The 18,436-nt window shown below is 47.7% G+C and overlaps 1 protein-coding gene across 2 annotated transcripts in view; it reads left to right on the top strand.

Moving 5' to 3' along the window:
- The window catches only part of PRKAR1B (protein kinase cAMP-dependent type I regulatory subunit beta), an 80,562-nt gene that overhangs the window by 36,678 nt on the left and 25,448 nt on the right, over positions 1-18,436 (top strand). For both annotated transcript variants that reach the window (XM_060692855.2, XM_087878605.1), the window contains exons 6-7: positions 625-671; positions 10,080-10,238. In XM_060692855.2, the coding sequence (XP_060548838.2) occupies positions 625-671; positions 10,080-10,238 (206 nt within the window). The remainder of the gene's footprint in view (positions 1-624; positions 672-10,079; positions 10,239-18,436) is intronic.

Genomic DNA, 18,436 nt, shown 5'->3' with positions numbered 1-18,436 from the left:
CTATGTCTCTCTCTCTTTCCCCTCTCACTGTATCTCTCTATGTCTCCCTCTCTTTCCCCTCTCACTGTATCTCTCTATGTCTCTCTCTCTCTCCCCCTCTCTCTGTATCTCTCTATGTCTCTCTCTCTTTCCCCTCTCTCTGTATCTCTGTCTCTGCCCCGGCTGCATTTCCATCACCCGTCATCGCCTTTACCTTCTCAGGCCAGGCGAGGAGTGATTGAGAGGGGAGGGCGAGGGGTGGGGCCAGTCATTGGTGGGATCACCCAACAGGGAGCCACAGCAGAGGGCCCAAAGTGCCACATGCGGCTCCGGAGCCACAGGTTGCTGACACCCGGTAGCCAAACTCAAATCCTGCAGCCGTTCTTCGTATATTTTAATCTCCAGGCCTTTGCTCATCTTCGTTGCTCTTCTCTGAACTTTTTCCAAAGTCCCCACACCATTTTTTTGTAGTATGGGTGACCAAAATTGTTTGCGGGATTCCAGGTGTGGTCTTCCTTAGGGTTTTATGAAGCTTAATTCATACCTTCCCACTTCGCTTTCTCTGAATCCAGTCTTTTCAAAGCTGGTACAAGATCACCCTCTTAAGTTTATAGGCTCCTGATTTGTCTTTCTCTTCCCCTGTAGGTGATGAAGGCGACAACTTCTATGTGATTGATCACGGGGAGGTGTATGTAAGTTGCAACTGACTTATTTGAAGGACTTGCTTTTCTTTTAGTGTATAGAAATGTGTTGATGTTCTGGATAAGATATGGACGAGAGGACTTCTCCTTACTGGTGACCTAGAGAGGAAAGAATAGAATAGAATGGAATGGAATGGAATGGAATGGAATAGAATAGAATAGAATAGAATAGAATAGAATAGAATAGAATAGAATAGAATAGAATAGAATAGAATAGAATAGAATAGAATTCTTTATTGGCCAAGTGTGATTGGACACACAAGGAATTTGTCTTGGTGCCTATGCTCTTGGTGTACATAAAAGAAAAGATACGTTCATCAAGAATCATAAGGTACAACACTTAATGATAGTCATAGGGAACAAATAAGCAATCAAATCATATTAGGAAACAGTCAATATAAATCTTAAGTATACCAGCAACAAGGTTACAGTCATACAATCATAAGTGGGAGGAGATGGGTGATAGGGACGATGAGAAGATTAATAGTAGTGCAGACTTAGTAAATAGTTTGACAGTGTTGAGGGGATTATTTATTTAGCAGAGTGATGGCGTTCAGGAAAAAAACTGTCCTTGTGTCTAGTTGTTCTGGTGTGCAGTGCTCTATAGTGTCGTTTTGAGGGTAGGAGTTGAAACAGTTTATGTCCAGGATGCGAGGGGTCTGTAGATATTTTCACAGCCCTCTTTTTGACTCGTGCAGTATACAGGTCCTCCATGGAAGGCAGGTTGGTAGCCATTGTTTTTTCTGCAGTTCTAATGATCCTCCGAAGTCTGTGTCTGCCTTGTTGGGTTGCAGAACCAAACCAGACAGTTATGGAGGTGCAGATGACAGACTCAATCATTCCTCTGTAGAACTGGATCAGCAGCTCCTTGGGCAGTTTGAGCTTCCTGAGTTGGCGCAGAAAGAACATTCTTTGTTGTGCTTTTCTGATGACGTTTTTGATGTCAGGTGTCCATTTTAGGTCTTTAGATATGGTAGAACCTATCAGGAAAGGAAGGCATGAACCCTATTCATTCATTGCCCACGTGGATGAAAGCGCCATTCCCTGGATGAGTCCTCAAAGAGGTCTGGAAGAAGCCGAGAAGACATGTCAGAAGTAATCTTCCCATGGATTGCCATCAGGAGCCAAGCTCATTTGTCCCGTATAAAGTCGCCTAATGGCGTATCATCCGCCAACAAATTATTTTAGGTTGAGAGCCTTAGAGTAACCCCTCCCGGAGGCCCTGCAGCTTTACCGCTAAACAATCTCAAAGATGGAAGGCCATCAAGTTGGAATGCGCCCCAAGCATTGGGTGAAACCGGAGCAAGCTGTTTTTTTTTTTTTTTGCTAATCATCAAGGATTAGGTCATCTCGTGCCTTCCGTAAAGAGCAAGCTGGGAGCCTGGGGGGCAATCCCGCTTTTTCATCTTCAGAAGATTCCAATTTGCTTTTTCCAAACTTTGCCCTGAAGGGGTTGAAACCTCACTGTGGGGACACCTGAAAATGACAGGCGGCTTCCCTCCGGATGGCTCCGGGTGGGCCTGGAAACGGGGACTTCGTAAGGAATTTGTAAGGAGGATTACGGCACGGTTGAGAAGAAATGGATTGATATATTTTGGCCTTATTTTCGGGGAGGTTTTATTATTTTGGGGCGTGTGGAGCAAGATGGGGCTCCTCTTGCCGTCTTACTTGATTTCCAGCTCTGCGTTTAAATATTTTCGGGGAGGGCTTATTTTCGGGGGGAGGCTTATTTTAGCGCATGCGGTCAAAAGCCCGATTGGGCTTATTATCAGGGGATGTCTTATTTTCAAGGAAACAGGGAAAATATTTTTATTTCTCATAAACATGTCTTAAATGTCTCTTATTCGTTGTTAATCATACATATTCTCTTTTAACTTTTAACTTTCATATCAGTTCATTCTTCATCCTAAAAAATTTGAGTATACTCGGGGTGACTCTTCTACCATTCCATCTCCTTTATTTTACAACAATCCTTCTTCTCCTTCTCCTCTCTTCCCCTTCCCTCCCTTCTTCTTCTATCCTCTTCTACTTTCTTCTTTCCTCCTCTCCTTCCCCTCCTCCTCTCCTTCTCCTTCCTTTCCCCCACTCCTCCCTTCTTCCTCCTTTTCTAACCTTCCCTCCTACTCTTATTTCCCCTCCCTTTCTTCCTCTCTTTTCCCCTTTCTTCTGTTCCTCTCTCTCCTTCCTCTCTTCTTCCCTCCTATCTATCCCTCTCCTCCTCTTTCCATTCTCTCTCCATTGTTGTATTCATTTTCAGTTCAATATTTTCCAAAGTGGTATCCGAGCAACCCCGATGGATTTTTTTTTTTTTTTTGGAAAGGAGCTTTGATTTTGTATCTAACAAAGTTTGGAACTGGGAGAGGTACATGCACATGTGCAGTGGAGCTGAGCTGGGGCGATGGCTGGCATGCCTGCAGAGAGGGGCACTCGTGCTGTGGGTTTGCCATCATGGCCCTACACCATTTCTGACAGATGGCAAACCAGTCTCTCCTTGAAAACTTCCAGGGATGAAGCTCCCACAACTTCCGAAGGCAACTTCTGTTCCATCGGTTGACGGTTCTCACTGTCAGAAAATTCCTCCTTATTTCTAGGTTGAATCTCTCCTTGATCAGTTTCCACCCATTAGGATGATGAGACAGCTCTTTCTGTGGCTTCCTACATCGTATCGAAATAAAGTTTGCCCGTCTTTTCCCACCCAGGTTCTATTTTAAGAAGCAGCTGGCATATTTTTAAGCCACCCAACAGCGCCTGGCAGCTATTTAGAGAGACATAGCGTCTTTTTATGGCAAGCCCTTGGTGTGTCAGGAGGTCATCTAATTAGCGTTGTTGGGCGTTGAAAGCCGTCCCCAAGTCACCATCTCCTCAAGAAATCCAACTGACTCATCCTTCCGAGTGGGGAAGCCAGGATGTCTCAGTTTGAAGCCTGCCACATCTGCAGGGCGAGGATTAGAGACAAAACACGGGTTAAGGTGGACCTTCTTTTTGGTTGTCAAATTTTAACCAGGCAAGTTGTCACGCGAGTCGCATTTCTGAGTCTTCGGAGAGGGGCGGCATACAAATTGAATTAATAAATGAATAATAAATCCAGTTTTTAACTTCTGGCCATGATAGTTAATTAATTAATTAATCAACTGCAGGGATTCACTTAATTAATTAATTAATTAATAAGAGCCTTGGTAGTACAGTGGTCTAAGGCACCCTGTTATTAAGCTGGTTATTAAGACCAGCTGCCTGCAATTACTGCAGGTTCGAATCTGGGGGATTCTGGGAGTTGAAGTCCACCCAACTTCAAGCTTCCAAGGTTGAGGAACACTGGGTTAGGAGCTTTGTGGCTCTTTGAGTGTTTAAGGTAGCTGATCCCTGTTCTAGAGTCTCGACATCTTTTTTTATAGTGTGGTGACCAAAACTGGATGCAGTACTCTAGGTATGGTCTTACTAAGGCTTTATCGAGTGGTATTAGTACCTCCCTTGATCCCGATCGTATCCCTCTGTTAATGCAATGTAGGATTGCGTTGGCTTTTTTGGCTGCCGCTGCACACTTATTGGCTGATATTATGTCTCAGGCCCAGCCTGTTGTGGCAGGCATACACGGCTACTTCTGATAGCTTTCAACTATCACCCACTTTTTCTCTCCAAAATAATATTTTTTTTTCTCAAAAAAAAAAACAAAACCCCACAAAGTTATCCCGGTTCTCTATTTTGAAAACTTTGGCCGACCACGCTTCGGTTTTTTTTTTTGTTTTAAATTGCCGAGCAAAAGAGGTAAAAACAATAACAACAGACGTCCTGAAAATAACTCCTCGGTGTGGGTTTATATTTAGAAGGACGGATTCAGGAATTTTATTTTGATTTGATTTTCTCTTTTTAGCCGGTCCCACAAAGCCACCCTTCGGAGCAAGGTAGTTTCAACTTTTCTTTCTTTTTTTCTTTCTCTTTTTTTTAACGGAAAGTCTGTTATTTCTGTTTTGACCCCAAACGTTTTTTGGGCAGGCTTGTCTGTCTGTTTCCCCAGCTACCGAAGCCTTCGCCTGACCACAAAAACGGAACAGATCTCTCTCTCTCTCTCTCCTATCTGCTGGAACCATATTCCATATTTGGCGTTTCTGACTCAGGAATAACAAGCCGGCTCTTGTTACAGGCTGACGGATCAAACGATATAATTCCAGCGGAGTAGATTTCCAGAGGAAGCCAATGGACCAGCGAGCTGTTTCTTTATTAGAGACAATTCAGGTTTTTAGAAGGAGATGCTTTCTTTCTCTCCATTTCTTACAGACAGATATCAGGAAAGCAGGGGAATCGGGGTGGGGGGGATGTCAGAGGGTATGCAGCCCCCAGCCCTTTTTTTTCCCACTCTCTACCGTTGCTTCAAGATTTGGCAGCACAAAACACTGAGGACTAGCAGCCCAATTGAAAGAGGTCATGCTTTCAAGCAACAGAAAAAGCACTTCTCCTTCTTCTCCTTCTCCTTCTTCCTCCTCCTTCCCCTTTTCCCTTCTTCTCCTCCTCCTCTTTCTCCTTCTCCTCCTCCTCTGCCTCTTCTTCCTCCTCCTCCTTCTTCCCCCTTTCCCTCCTTCTCCTTCTCCTCCTTCTCCTCATCTTCCTCCTCCTCTTCTTCCTCTTCCTCCTCCTCCTTCTCCTCGTCTTCCTCCTCCTCTTCTTCCTCTTCCTCCTCCTCCTCCTTCTCCTCCTCCTCCTCCCTCCTCCTCCTTCCCCTTTTCCCTCCTCCTCCTCTTTCTCCTTCTCCTTCTCCTCCTCCTCCGCCTCTTCTTCCTCCTCCTCCTCCTTCTCCTCCTTGTCTTCCTCCTTCCCCTTTTCTTCTCCTCCTTCTCCCTCCTTCTCTCCCCCCCCCTCCTCCTCCTCCTCCTCCTCCTCTTCCTCCTCCTCCTCCTCCTCCTCCATTTCTTCCATTCTTTCCATTTCCATAACCACCTTGCTTTCCAACGAAAATTCCCCACTGAAGTCATAAATCCAAGGACTACCTGCATTCCGTCTATATCATTACCGGTCATTGGAGACGCAGTAAATGAACGGTCGCTAAACGGTATTGTCATAAGTCGAGGCCCGCCTGCATGATTTCTGTAACGGGTGGCGGCTCAGCGGCTAAGACCCCGAGCTTGCCGATCGGAAAGGTCGGCCGTTCGGCGGTTCGAATCCCTAGTACAGGGTGGGTCCAATCCCTAGTAGTCCTGCGTGAGCAGTGGGGTTGGGCTAGATGACCTCCCAGGTCCCTTCCGACTCTGTTTTACTGGGTTGCTGAATTGCGGTGGTTGCTTGCCAGAGAAAGGAAGAGGGGTTAAGTGGGACCTGTTGGGAAGAGAGCCGTGAGTGACTCATATCAAAAGCGATGGGGGAAAAAAAACAATAGAAGCCCAGAATGTTTTTGATCTTTGCAAAGCTGCAGGCCTTTGGCAAGGATTATAACTCTTCATATTTGGGTATCTTCGGTTCTGCATTCCTTTGCAACGACATGAAAGAGAGAGAGGGAGGGAGGGAGGGGAGGGGAGGGGAGGGGAAGGGGAGTAAGCGAGATCTTTGGCTACTGTGTAGATGGAGGCTCAGCCGCTCCAGCCATGGAAAAGGAATGTTGGCTTGTGTTTTAACCCACGTTTCCAGATTCATTGTGGATGGATACCTCGGCTGAGCTGACCTCTTCAACTCCGGGTTTGGAAGTTTTGTTCTGAAATCGTGCTCCTAGGACCTTTCTCAGGGAGATCTCGGCAGGGACAATGAAACGGCGGGTCTCTGATTCGACGTCCTTCTCGATCCTCTCGTGATACTTTTTTCACACGTGCCAATTTTTAATCATGTCGTTGTGACAGTGAGGTTAATAGAAAGACACTGCTTCCTCCCTTCCCCTCCCTTTTTCCTTCCTTCCTCCCTTCCTCCCTCCCTCCCTCGCTTTTTCCTTCCTTCCTTCCCTTCTCTTTTCCTCCCTCCCTTCCTCCCTCCCTTTTTCCTTCCTTCCTTCCTTCCTTCCTCCCTCCCTTCCTTCCTTCCTTCCTTCCTTCCTTCTTTCTCTTCTCTTTTCATTCCTTCCTTCCTCCGTCCCTCTCTCCTCCCTCCCCTTTTCCTTCCTTCCTTCCCTTCTCTTTTCGTCCCTCCCTCCCTCCCTTCTTTCCTTCCTCCCTCCCTCCTTTTCCTTCCTTCCTTCCCTTCTCTTTTCTTCTCCCTTCCTCCCTCCCTTTTTCCTTCCTTCCTCCCTCCCTTCCTGCCTTCCCTTCTCATTTCATTCCTTCCTTCCTTCCTCTGTCTCTCTCTCCTCCCTCCCTCCCTCCCTTTTTCCTTCCTTCCTTCCTTTCTTTTTCCTTCCCTTTTCCTTCCTTCCTTCCTCCCTCCCTACTTCCTTCCTCCCTTCCCTTCTTTTCCCTCTTCCTTCCTTCCTTCCCTCCCTCCCTCCTTCCTTCCTTCTTTCCTTCCTCTGTCCTTCCTTCCTCCCTCCGTCCTTCCTTCTTCCCTCCCTCCCTCCCTCCCTTCCCCTTTTCTTTCCCTTCATCTCCCCAGAGGCAGATCATGCAACTAAATTGGCAAGCAGAGACCAGAATGACAGGGAAGTTTATCATCAACGTACTTTTCTCATCATCATAAAATGCCGGGTGGAAAACTGAGGTTTAAACCTTCATCACTCTAGAGAAGTTCTCCTCTCTAGCCCGCTGGCCTTTTTGTAGAGGTGAACCTTTCCCCTGTTTGATGGCAAGGAGACTCCAAAATGGGCATTTCCATCTGGGGAAGCAACCAAGTTCTTAAATTCAACGGACAGAAGGATAGCCGCATGTCCTCCTCCTGGTGGCCTTCGTTGCTTTCCCTTTTGCTTCTGGAGAAAGGATCAGCGTGGCTTCTGCAAAGTCGGCTTCTCTAGATCAGGGGTCTCCAAACCTTGGCAACTTCAAGCCTGGAGAACTTCAACTTCCAGAATTCTCCAGCCAGCAAAGCTTCCCTTCCCAAAGCTGCCTGGAGAATTCTGGGAGTTGAAGTCCTCCCAGGCTTAAAGTTGCCAAGGTTTGGAGACCCCTAATCTAGATGGACCTCCTGACACAGCCGAGACTACAGCTGCCATAACCCCCAGCTTGTCTGGCAAGGGGAAGGATGGGAGTTGTAGTCCAGCCCATCTGTGGAGGGACAGGAATTTAAGGAAATTTGCTCACAGAAAAGGTGAGCAAATTTTTAAGGAGGAGAAAGCAAGTCAGGATCGTAGCCTTGAAGGCAATCAACCAAGAAGGACCCTTCTCTTTACCCCCTGAAAGAATTCTCCGCTCTCTTTGATTTTTTTTTTATGTGATATTTTTTTGCTAAGTTGTGTTTTCTTTGGCAACAGTCCCGTAGTTGTTTTCCCTTGTTATCTTCTGCGATATTTGTTTTTTCTTTTTTTCTCCCTTAAATGTCCTCATTCCGCCTATAGCTCTGGACTTTCCAGGGTGGTCCTTCTGATAGAGGGTTTTTTTTTTTAATTTTTAATTTTATTTTGAAACCAGGCTTTTAAGTCAAGGCCACCTTCAAATAAAAGGGGGTTCCTTCCTTCCTTCCTCCCTCCCTTCCTTTCCTTCCAGCCGGCTGAAAAGGATTCTAAGTCAAGAGTGCAAGAAAGGAAGGAAGGGAAGAGACCTGTGAGGGTGTGTGGAATCTCAGATTTTATGTGGGCTTCCTATAGGAATGTAGGCAGTCCTTGATTTATGACCAAAGTTGAGCTCCAAATTTCTGTTGTTAAGTGAGACACTGGTCAAGTGGCCCATTTTACCACCTTTCTTGCCACTGTTTTTTTTTTTTAATTTGATTTATATGCCGCCCTTCTCCGGAGACTCAGGGCGGCTTACAATGCGTTAAGCAATAGCCTTCATCCTTTTGTATATTTTATACAAAGTCAGCTTATTGCCCCCACAAACTGGGTCCTCATTTCACCTACCTTAGAAAGGATGGGAGGCTGAGTCAACCTTGAGCCTTGGAGAGATTCGAACCAGCAGTAATTGCAGGCAGCTGGTCTTAATAACAGGGTGCTTTAGACCACTGTACTACCAAGGCTCTTTATTGTTGTTAAGTGAGCCACTGTATTGTTAAGTTAGTAACACAGTTGTTTAAGTGGAAAGCTTTCAAGAAGAGACTGGACTGCCCTCTGTCAGAAATGGTGTAGGGCAGTGTTGCCAACCTTTTTGCCGTCGTGTGCCAAAAGTGGGGGGGGGAGTGCAGGGGGATCATGTGGAGTGTGCCCATACCCATAATTCAAAGTGTCCCCTGAGGCTCCCCCCACTTTTGGCACGCAATGGCACGGTGGGCCCAGTAGACCCGTTTTTGCCCTCCTCTGACTCCAAAAAAGCCTCTGGAGCCTGGGGAGGGCAAAAACAGCCTTCCCCATCCCCCCCGGAGGCCCTCCGGAGGCCGGAAACAGCCCGTTTGCCAACTTCCAGTGGGACCGGAAGTCCCGTTTCTTGCCCTCCCACAACTTCTGAAGGCAACTTCTGTTCCATGGGTTGATTGTTCCGTCAGAAAATTTCTCCTTATTTTGAGGTTGAATCTCTCCTTGATCAGTTTCCATCCATTATTCCATGTCTGGCCTTCGGGGGCTTTCGAAAACAAGTTGACCCCCCTCCTGTCTGTGGCAGCCCCTCAAGTATTGGAAGACTGCTATCCTGTCTCCCCTGGTCCTTCTCTTCACTAGACTAGCCGTGCCCAGTTCCTGCAACCGTTCATCATATGTTTTAGCCTCCAGACCTTAGATAGATTCAGATGAATAGAGTTAGAAGGGACCTGGTAGGTCATCTAGTCCAACCCCCCGCCCAAGCAGGAGACCCTACACCATTTCTGACAGATGGCAGTCCAGTCTCTTCTTGAAAGCCTCCAGGGATGAAGCTCCCACAACTTCTGAAGGCAACTTCTGTTCCATGGGTTGATGGTTCCGTCAGAAAATTTCTCCTTATATCGAGGTTGAATCTCTCCTTGATCAGTTTCCATCCATGATTCCTTGTCTGACCTTCAGGTGCTTTGGAAAACAGGTTGACCCCCTCCTCTCTGTGGCAGCCCCTCAAGTATTGGAAGACTGCTATCATTGTCTCCCCTGGTCCTTCTCTTCACTAGACCAGCCAGGCCCAGTTCCTGCAACCGTTCATTATATGTTTTAGCTAGGTCAGAACATAACCTTGCTTACTAGACTACTCGCAGTCTGAGGCTGCTGAAGGTGCTTGTGAGAGCTTTGCTCCAGGGAGCGTTTGCGGGCACAGTTGGAGCAATAAAGGGGAGTTAGATATGTTCTCTAGTTGTGTTGCTTTCGTGCCACGCCCTGGGTCATCACACTCCGTAGCCTCTTCTATGTTTTGTACGCTTGCGATGTCCGTTTCGGAGAGGATCTGTCCCTTTCTCTCCATCCTTGCTTCTCTCAAGGGCTAACGACCTTTCCCCCTTTCTTTAATGAAGGTGTACGTGAACGGAGAACTGGTCACCAGCATTGGAGAAGGAGGCAGCTTTGGAGAACTGGCCCTCATTTACGGCACGCCGCGAGCTGCGACCGTCAAAGCGAAGACGGATCTCAAACTCTGGGGAATCGATCGCGATAGCTACAGACGCATCTTGATGGTGGGTTTAAAAACAAACAAACAAACAAACAAACAAACAAACAAACAAACAAACAAACAAACATGGAAGCGTACCCCTTCCAAGGCTTCCCCTCCACTCCCCTTGAAACAGTTTGTTAATATGGGGCAAAGGTTCTTGAAATGTAGGCCTTGGGGCAGGGGTGAAATTCAGTAGGTTCTGGAGAACTGGTAGCAGAAATTTTGAGTAGTTCGGAGAACCGGCAAATGCCATCTCTGGCTGGCCCCAGAGTGGGGTGGGAATGGGGATTTTGCAATATCCTTCTCCCTGGAGTAGGGAGGGAATGGAGATTTTGCAGTATCCTTCCCCTGGATGTGGGGTGGGAATGGGGATTTTGCAGTATCCTTCTCCCTGGAGTGGGGTGGGAATGGAGATTTTATAGTATCCTTCCCCTGGAGTGGGGAGGGAATGGGGATTTTGCAGTATCCTCACCCTGGAGTGGGGAGGGAATGGGGATTTTGCAGTATCCTTCCTCTGGAGTGGGGAGGGAATGGAGATTTTGCAGTATCCTTCTCCCTGGAGTGGGGTGGGAATGGAGATTTTGCAGTATCCTTCCCCTGCCATGCCCACCAAGCCACACCCACCAAGCCACACCACGCCCACCAAGCCGGTAGTAAAAAAATTTGGATTTCACCACTGCCTTAGGGGTGTATATAGGGCCAGCTGTCACCGCCGATTTGTACCGTGTAGGATTTATGAAAGAGAAAACTCTCCGAAATTAGACAAAACGCTATTTATGGGCACGAAAGGCCTTGGATTCTCCCTTTTTTTTCCGGAGAAATTAAATGAGGTTCATTTCGGGGTCACGGGAGAGCTGCAGTCAGATCTGAAGGCGAAGTTCTGTTGACCGAAGAAGGGCTTGTAAGCAATGGAACTTCTTCATGTTTACTACTCCTTCCACTCCAGAGGTTTCAAAGCAGCTTCGCTCAGCTGGCCACATCGGATGGGTTGGATGAGGAATGTGGAGTCGTAATATACCAACGTGGGACGCGGTGGCTTAGGGGCTAAGACGCTGAGCTTGTCGATCGAAAGGTCGGCAGTTCAGCGGTTCGAATCCCTGGCGCCGCGTAACGGGGTGAGCTCCCGTGACTTGTCCCAGCTTCTGCCAACCTAGCAGTTCGAAAGCACATAAAAAATGCAAGTAGAAAAATAGGGACCATCTTTGGTGGGAAGGTAAGAGCGTTCCGTGCGTCTTTGGCGTTGAGTCATGCCGGCCACATGATCACGGAGACGTCTTCGGACAGCGCTGGCTCTCCGGCTTTGAAACGGAGATGAGCACCACCCCCTAGAGTCGGGAACGACTAGCACAGATGTGCGAGGAGAACCTTTACCTTTTAATATACCAACACATCTGGAGACCCCAAGCAACAGAAGGGAGAATTTGGTCGCTGGCTTTAAGTAGCCGTCCTCTTTGTCACGAGGAAGGTATATAGAACCAAGGTACCTGTCTCTCACTTAACATATTCTCACATCTGGTATGAGGATGCCAAAAATGCAAAATTGGTGGATCTGGTGCAGGGGTGAAATTCAGTAACTTCTAACAGGTTCTGGAGAACCGGTAGCGGACATTTTGAGTAGTTCGGAGAACCGGCAAATACCACCTCTGGCTGGCCCCAGAGTGGGGTGGGAATGGAGATTTTGCAATATCCTTCCCCTGGAGTGGGGTGGGAATGGAGATTTTGCAATATCCTTCCCCTGCCACGCCCACCAAGCCACACCCACAGAACCGGTAGGAAAAATTTTGGAATTTCACCCCTGATCTGGTGTGTTTTGGATAGTTGATGACGATGATGAAAATCAAATTTTCTTTAGAACTTGGCATTCTAATAGCAAATCCTTCATAAAAGTTATGGCATTACATTCTTGATTAAATTATCTTTCCATTGATATATAATTTTATGGTACTACTCCCCCCCCCCAAAAGTGGTGTTATTAGCTAGTTTTAGAAAATACACTTTTCTAAACCCAAAAGGTTTCCACAATTTTGGCCACTACTATAAACTTCTTCTCCCCATCTTCATCTTCAAACCCAAGTTGGCACAAAGCCATCCTATCAACAACCTCCCCTCTTCCTTTTCCCATTCTCTTCCCTTCATTTCATCCCTTCCAAAGTCTTTCTTTTCATTCCTAGAGCTTTTTCTGTCCTTCCCCACTCTGTTCTTTTTCTCTAACTTCCCTTGGAAAGAACTTTAATGCTTCCAGTTTCGTTCCAAGAACCTGTTTTCCAGCAGCTCTTCAAAGGGGGGAAGAATTGAAAAAATTCCCAGGACGTTCAGAAGCGTCCAACTTTGTCCTTTAATAGAAGAAAAATATGGAAATATTTGAAGCAATTTTTTCCCCCCTCAAACCTTCAAATACATTGTGCCTCTTGGCTGGGGAATTGGTGCATACAGGTCCTTGATTTAAAAAAAAAAGTTTTTAAGAAGTTTTTTTTTTTTTTAAAAAAAAGCAACTTGTGATATTTTTCACACTTATGACCGTTACAGTTATCCCCATGGATACGGGATCAAAATTCAGACCAGTGTTAGGATTAAATTTTTTTTACTACCGGTTCTGTGGGCGTGGCTTAGTGGGCATGGCATGGCATGGCTTGGTGGGCGTGGCATGGCTTGGTGGGTGTGGCAGGGGAAGGATACTGCAAAATCTCCATTCCCTCCCTACTCCAGAGGAAGGATACTGTAAAATCTCCATTCCCTCCCCACTTCAGGGGAAGGATACTGTAAAATCCCCATTCCCTCCTCACTCCAGGGAAGGATACTATAAAATCTCCATTCCCACCCCACTCCAGGGGAAGGATACTGTAAAATCTCCATTCCCTCCCCACTCCAGGGAAGGATACTATAAAATCTCCATTCCCACCCCACTCCAGGGGAAGGATACTGTAAAATCTCCATTCCCTCCCCTCTCCAGGGGAAGGATACTGTAAAATCTCCATTCCCTCTTCACTCCAGGGGAAGGATACTGTAAAATCTCCATTCCCTCCCCACTCCAGGGGAAGGATACTGTAAAATCTCCATTCCCTCTTCACTCCAGGGGAAGGATACTGTAAAATCTCCATTCCCTCTTCACGCCAGGGGAAGGATACTGTAAAATCCCCCATTCCCTCCCCACTCCAGGGGAAGGATACTGTAAAATCCCCATTCCCTCCCCACTCCAGGGGAAGGATACTGCAAAATCTCCATTCCCTCCCCACTTCAGGGGAAGGATACTGTAAAATCCCCATTCCCTCCTCACTCCAGGGAAGGATACTATAAAATCTCCATTCCCACCCCACTCCAGGGGAAGGATACTGTAAAATCTCCATTCCCTCCCCACTCCAGGGGAAGGATACTGTAAAATCTCCATTCCCTCCCCTCTCCAGGGGAAGGATACTGTAAAATCTCCATTCCCTCTTCACTCCAGGGGAAGGATACTGTAAAATCTCCATTCCCTCCCCACTCCAGGGGAAGGATACTGTAAAATCTCCATTCCCTCTTCACTCCAGGGGAAGGATACTGTAAAATCTCCATTCCCTCTTCACGCCAGGGGAAGGATACTGTAAAATCCCCCATTCCCTCCCCACTCCAGGGGAAGGATACTGTAAAATCCCCATTCCCTCCCCACTCCAGGGGAAGGATACTGCAAAATCTCCATTCCCTCCCTACTCCAGGGGAAAGATACTGTAAAATCCCCATTCCCTCCCCACTCCAGGGGAAGGAAACTGTAAAATCCCCATTACCTCCCCACTCCAGGAGAAGGATACTGTAAAATCACCATTCCCTCCCCACTCCAGAGGAAGATTACTGCAAAATCTCCATTTCCTCCCGATCAGCTGGGACTCGGGAGGCAGAGAATAGATGGGGATGGGGCCAGCCAGAGGTCGTATTTACCGGTTCTCCAAACTACTCAAAATTTTTGTTACTGATTACCACCTCTGATTCAGGCGTTTGGCAACTGACTCGCATTTATGACGGTTACAAAAGGGGGCCCCCCGTGATCCCCTTTGGCCGACCTTCTGACAAACCAGGTCAACCGAGGGAAGCCAGGTTCCTTGTTGCTAACTTAACATCTGCAGGCAGTGGTGAAATCCAAATTTTTTTACTGCTGGTTCTGTGGGCGTGGCTTGGTGGACGTGGTGTGGCTTGGTGGGCATGTCAGGGGAAGGATACTGCAAAATCTCCATTCCCACCCCACTCCAGGGAAAGGATACTGCAAAATCTCCATTCCCTCCCCTTCTGGGGGCAGGATACTGCAAAATCTCCATTCCCACCCCACTCTGGGGCCAGCCAGAGGTGGCATTTGCCGGTTCTTTGAACTACTCAAAATTTCCGCTACCGGTTCGCCAGAACCTGTCAGAACCTGCTGGATTTCACCCCTGTCTGCTGGGCTTCCCTTAATAACGGTGGCGAGAACGATTGTAAAACGGGGCGAAACTCACAACGGTCTCGCTTAGCGGGAGAAATTTCGGGCTCAATTGTGGTCGTAACGTCGAGGACGTGCGTGTAGGTTGGAGTAAAACTGGAGGAGGCTTGTTCGAAGCATCCCCCGTGTCCACAAAGGGCCGGTGATGGCACCTTGGTCTGTTTCTTCTCACGTTGGGTGTGTGGTGTCCTTTGTGTCGAGCTGAAAAGTTAACATTTGTTGCGCAGTTCGTCTTCTGAAGAGATGAAAGGAAGGAATCCATTATCTTCTTTGGAGGTTTTTCTTTGGGAACCGAAGCCCAGCAGGCCTTCAACCGTCTTCAATTGGTCTTTGTTGCTTCGGCTTCTGAATTCAAGGTCTTTATTGGGGTTGGGGGACGTGGGACAGAGAACAGGTGCGGCGTCTGGGAGATAAGCGGGATGAATGGAAAGGAAACTTGGAAGGAAGGAGCCTCAGATGCCGAAAGGGTGGGAGAGATTGGTTGGCATCGCGAAAAGGGGTTGCAGGGAAGAAAAAAAAAAAATCACACGGGAGAGAGTGGTAGGGGGTGTGGGGGAAGCGATGGGAGTCTGGAGGCTGCGGAGGGTTTAATTCTGCCTGACAAGACACAGCATGGCTGACAAGACACAGTTGTGGCTTGCTCCTTCCTTCCTTCTTCACTCCCTCTTTTTTCTTCCTTCCTTCCCTTCCTCCCTCCCTCTTTTCCTTCCTTCCTTCCCTCTCTCCCTCCTTTTCCTTCTCTCCCTCCCTCCTTTTCCTTCTTCCCTTCCTCCCTCCCTCCTTCCTTTTCCTTCCTTCCCTCTCCCTTTTCCTTCCTTCCTTCCTCCCTCCTTCCCTCCTTTTCCTTCCTTCCTTCCCTCCCTCCCTCCTTTTTCTTCCTTCCTTCCTTCCCTTCCTCCCTCCCTCTTTTCCTTCCTTCCTTCCTTCCCTCTCTCCCTCCTTTTCCCTCTCTCCCTCCCTCCTTTTCCTTCCTTCCTTCCTTCCTTCCTTCCCTCCCCCCTTTCCTTCCTTCCTTCCTTCTTTCCTTCCTTCCTTCCCTCTCCCTCCCCCCTCCCTCTTTTCCTTCCTTTCTTCCCTCCCTCCCTCTTTTCTTTCCTTCCTTCCCTCCCTCCCTCTTTTCCTTCCTTCCTTCCTTCCTTCCTTCTTTCCTTCCTCCCTCCTTTTTCTTCCTTCCTTCTCTCCCTCCTTCTTTCCTTCCCTCTCCCTCCCTCCCTCCCTATTTTCCTTCCTTTCTTCCCTCCCTCCCTCTTTTCTTTCCTTCCTTCCTTCCCTCCCTCCCTCTTTTCCTTCCTTCCTTCCTTCCTTCCTTCCTTCCTTCCTTCCTTCCTTCCTTCCTTCCTTCCTTCCTTCCTTCCTTCCTCCCTCCCTCCCTCCCTCCCTCCCTCCCTCTTGGAAAGCTCAAGAGGAACCTGAAGCCCAGAAACATAGACCTATGAATTTTACGAATGTGCATATTGACCAAAACTCACATTAAAAAGACAAATGCATTTTTTTGGGGGGGTGGGCGGGCAGAAAATTAATATTTCTAACCCAACCAACCGTCGAGGCTCTCAGTTCTCCTGAATGTCATTGAGGTGCCCCCCCAAAGACAAAACCCATAAACCCACAACAGTTTCTTAAAATCTGCAGCTCTTTCCATCCCCAGGTTCCCCCACCCCCTAAAGATAATCCCTACGTCAATCCCGAATTCACCACCGAAAAGGGCGAGGAGGGAATCACGCCCTCCCCCTTAACTCCCCCAAAAGAAGACATCTGGGCGAGATTTTCAAGGGCAACGGGGGTGTGTGTGGATGTAGAGAAAGAAGAAGATTCCAACTCCCCTTATCAGCATTTCAGAGCCGAATGAGCCTGCCAGACAGTTCTGCCTCCCACGGCTACGTCTAATTGTCCCCCCCCCCAAGGCGAATGAAAAGGACGGGGCAGGAGATAATGAACAGGTGTTTAATCTTTGGATTGGCCACAGAAGAGGCAAGAGATTCCTGGTGCCAGCAACACCGAATAGCATTCAGATACTCATCACTCCCTTTTGGCCTGGTTTGGAGTCTTTGGACCGCGGAAGTCTTTTTTTTTTAACCACCTTCCCTTGCCAAATTGAGCTGGTATCCTATCTCCCGTCTCCGTTTATTTATTAATTCTCCCCATTAGCACCGTTTACTTAGCTCCACGTGCTGCAGCATTAATCGACCGTATCCCATCACCTTCCCACCTGGCACATCACGTACTCAAGTCGTTTCCCTGTAGGAACGTCGATGAGTCTTCTTTCTCTGTTGGGATGGTTGCCCTCTAGATCTATCTTCTGACATTTTTCCCCCTCCTTGGCTTCTCTCTTGCTCCATGTCAAGCAAAAAAATAAAAAATAAAATAAACACACCAACTCATCCAGCTTGAAGGCCTTGGAAAAAAACCCATAATCACAACCCCAGAGCTTAAAAACACCACAATTCGGTCCATAAATCACCGTGGAGGGTTTTTTGTTTTTTGTTTTTAGTCCTTCGGTTGGGTTGTTTGGGACCGTCCTGGCGATGAGAGGACCAGACGGAGAGCGCAAAGGCTGCAGGTGTGATGCTTTGTCAAGACCAGACGAATTTTGGCTGTCACTTTCCTGGCCCGTTGCTCGGTGATGGGTTTTGCAAGGGCTAATTGAAATGGCATTCGCGCTTATTTTTTTCCGGTTGCGTATCACGTTGCAAATTTCTGGACTTGCCTGCAAATCTTTTTTATTTTCCAAGCTGGCTTGGCATTGCTTTCCTCCTCCTCCTCCTCCTCCTTCTACTTTTTTTTTGTTGTTGTTTTTCCTACGTTTCTTTCCCCCTGCTTTGTTCTTCATGCACTTGTCATTTTATATATCTTAAAGTCTCCTCCGTTGGCTTAACTGCCTGCTAATATGGTGCAGAGTTTTGGATGGGAGTCCTCAAAAGCTGAAACTTTGCAACAATGGAAGGTGCATATGTAGCTCTTTGTCGGCACGTGGAATTTTAATCCATTTTTTACCCCCTGGGTTGATTGGTGCGACATCTTGGCATGTCTGTGGAGATTCTCCATCATCCAGATCATGGCTGTCCCAAAGGTATTTTTTTCAAGAGGCCACTGGACTTTCCTTTTCTTTGAAGGCGTTTGGCTTCTCATCCAAGAAGCTTCTTGGCAGTTGCACGGACCCAAGGAAAGATCCAGCTGTTTTGTAGGTTTCCACATGCTGCATACTTTCAGTTGAGGTTCTCCAGATTTAGGGAGAAGGTCCGCTAAAACGGTGTACAATGGGACCAGGGCCAGGGGTGAAATCCAGCAGGTTCTGACAGGTTCTGGAGAACCGGTGGTGGAAATTTTGAGTCGTTCGGAGAAGAACCGACAAATGCCATCTCTGGCTGGCCCCAGAGTGGGCTGGGAATGGGGATTTTGCAATATCCTTCCCCCAGGTGTGGGGTGGAAATGGAGATTTTGCCGTATCCTTCCCCTGGAGTGGGGAGGGAATGGGGATTTTGCAATATCCTTCTCCCTGGAGTGGGGAGGGAATGGGGATTTTGCAGTAATCTTCCCCTGGAGTGCGGATTTTGCAGTATCCTTCCCCTGGAGTGGGGAGGGAATGGGGATTTTGCAGTATCGTTCCCCTAGATTGGGGAGGAAATGGGAATTTTGCAGTATCTTTCTCCCAGGAGTGGGGAGGGAATGGAGATTTTGCAGTATCCTTCCCCCAGGATTGAAGAGGGAATGGGGATTTTGCAATATCCTTCCCCCAGGCATGGGGAAGGCATGGGAATTTTGCAGTATCCTTCCCCTTCCCC

The sequence above is a fragment of the Pantherophis guttatus genome, chromosome 14, assembly GCF_059756535.1.
Source record: "Pantherophis guttatus breed Tessera chromosome 14, ASM5975653v1, whole genome shotgun sequence".
Classification (NCBI taxonomy): Eukaryota; Metazoa; Chordata; class Lepidosauria; order Squamata; family Colubridae; genus Pantherophis; species Pantherophis guttatus.
This window is presented reverse-complemented; position numbering and strand designations above follow the sequence as displayed.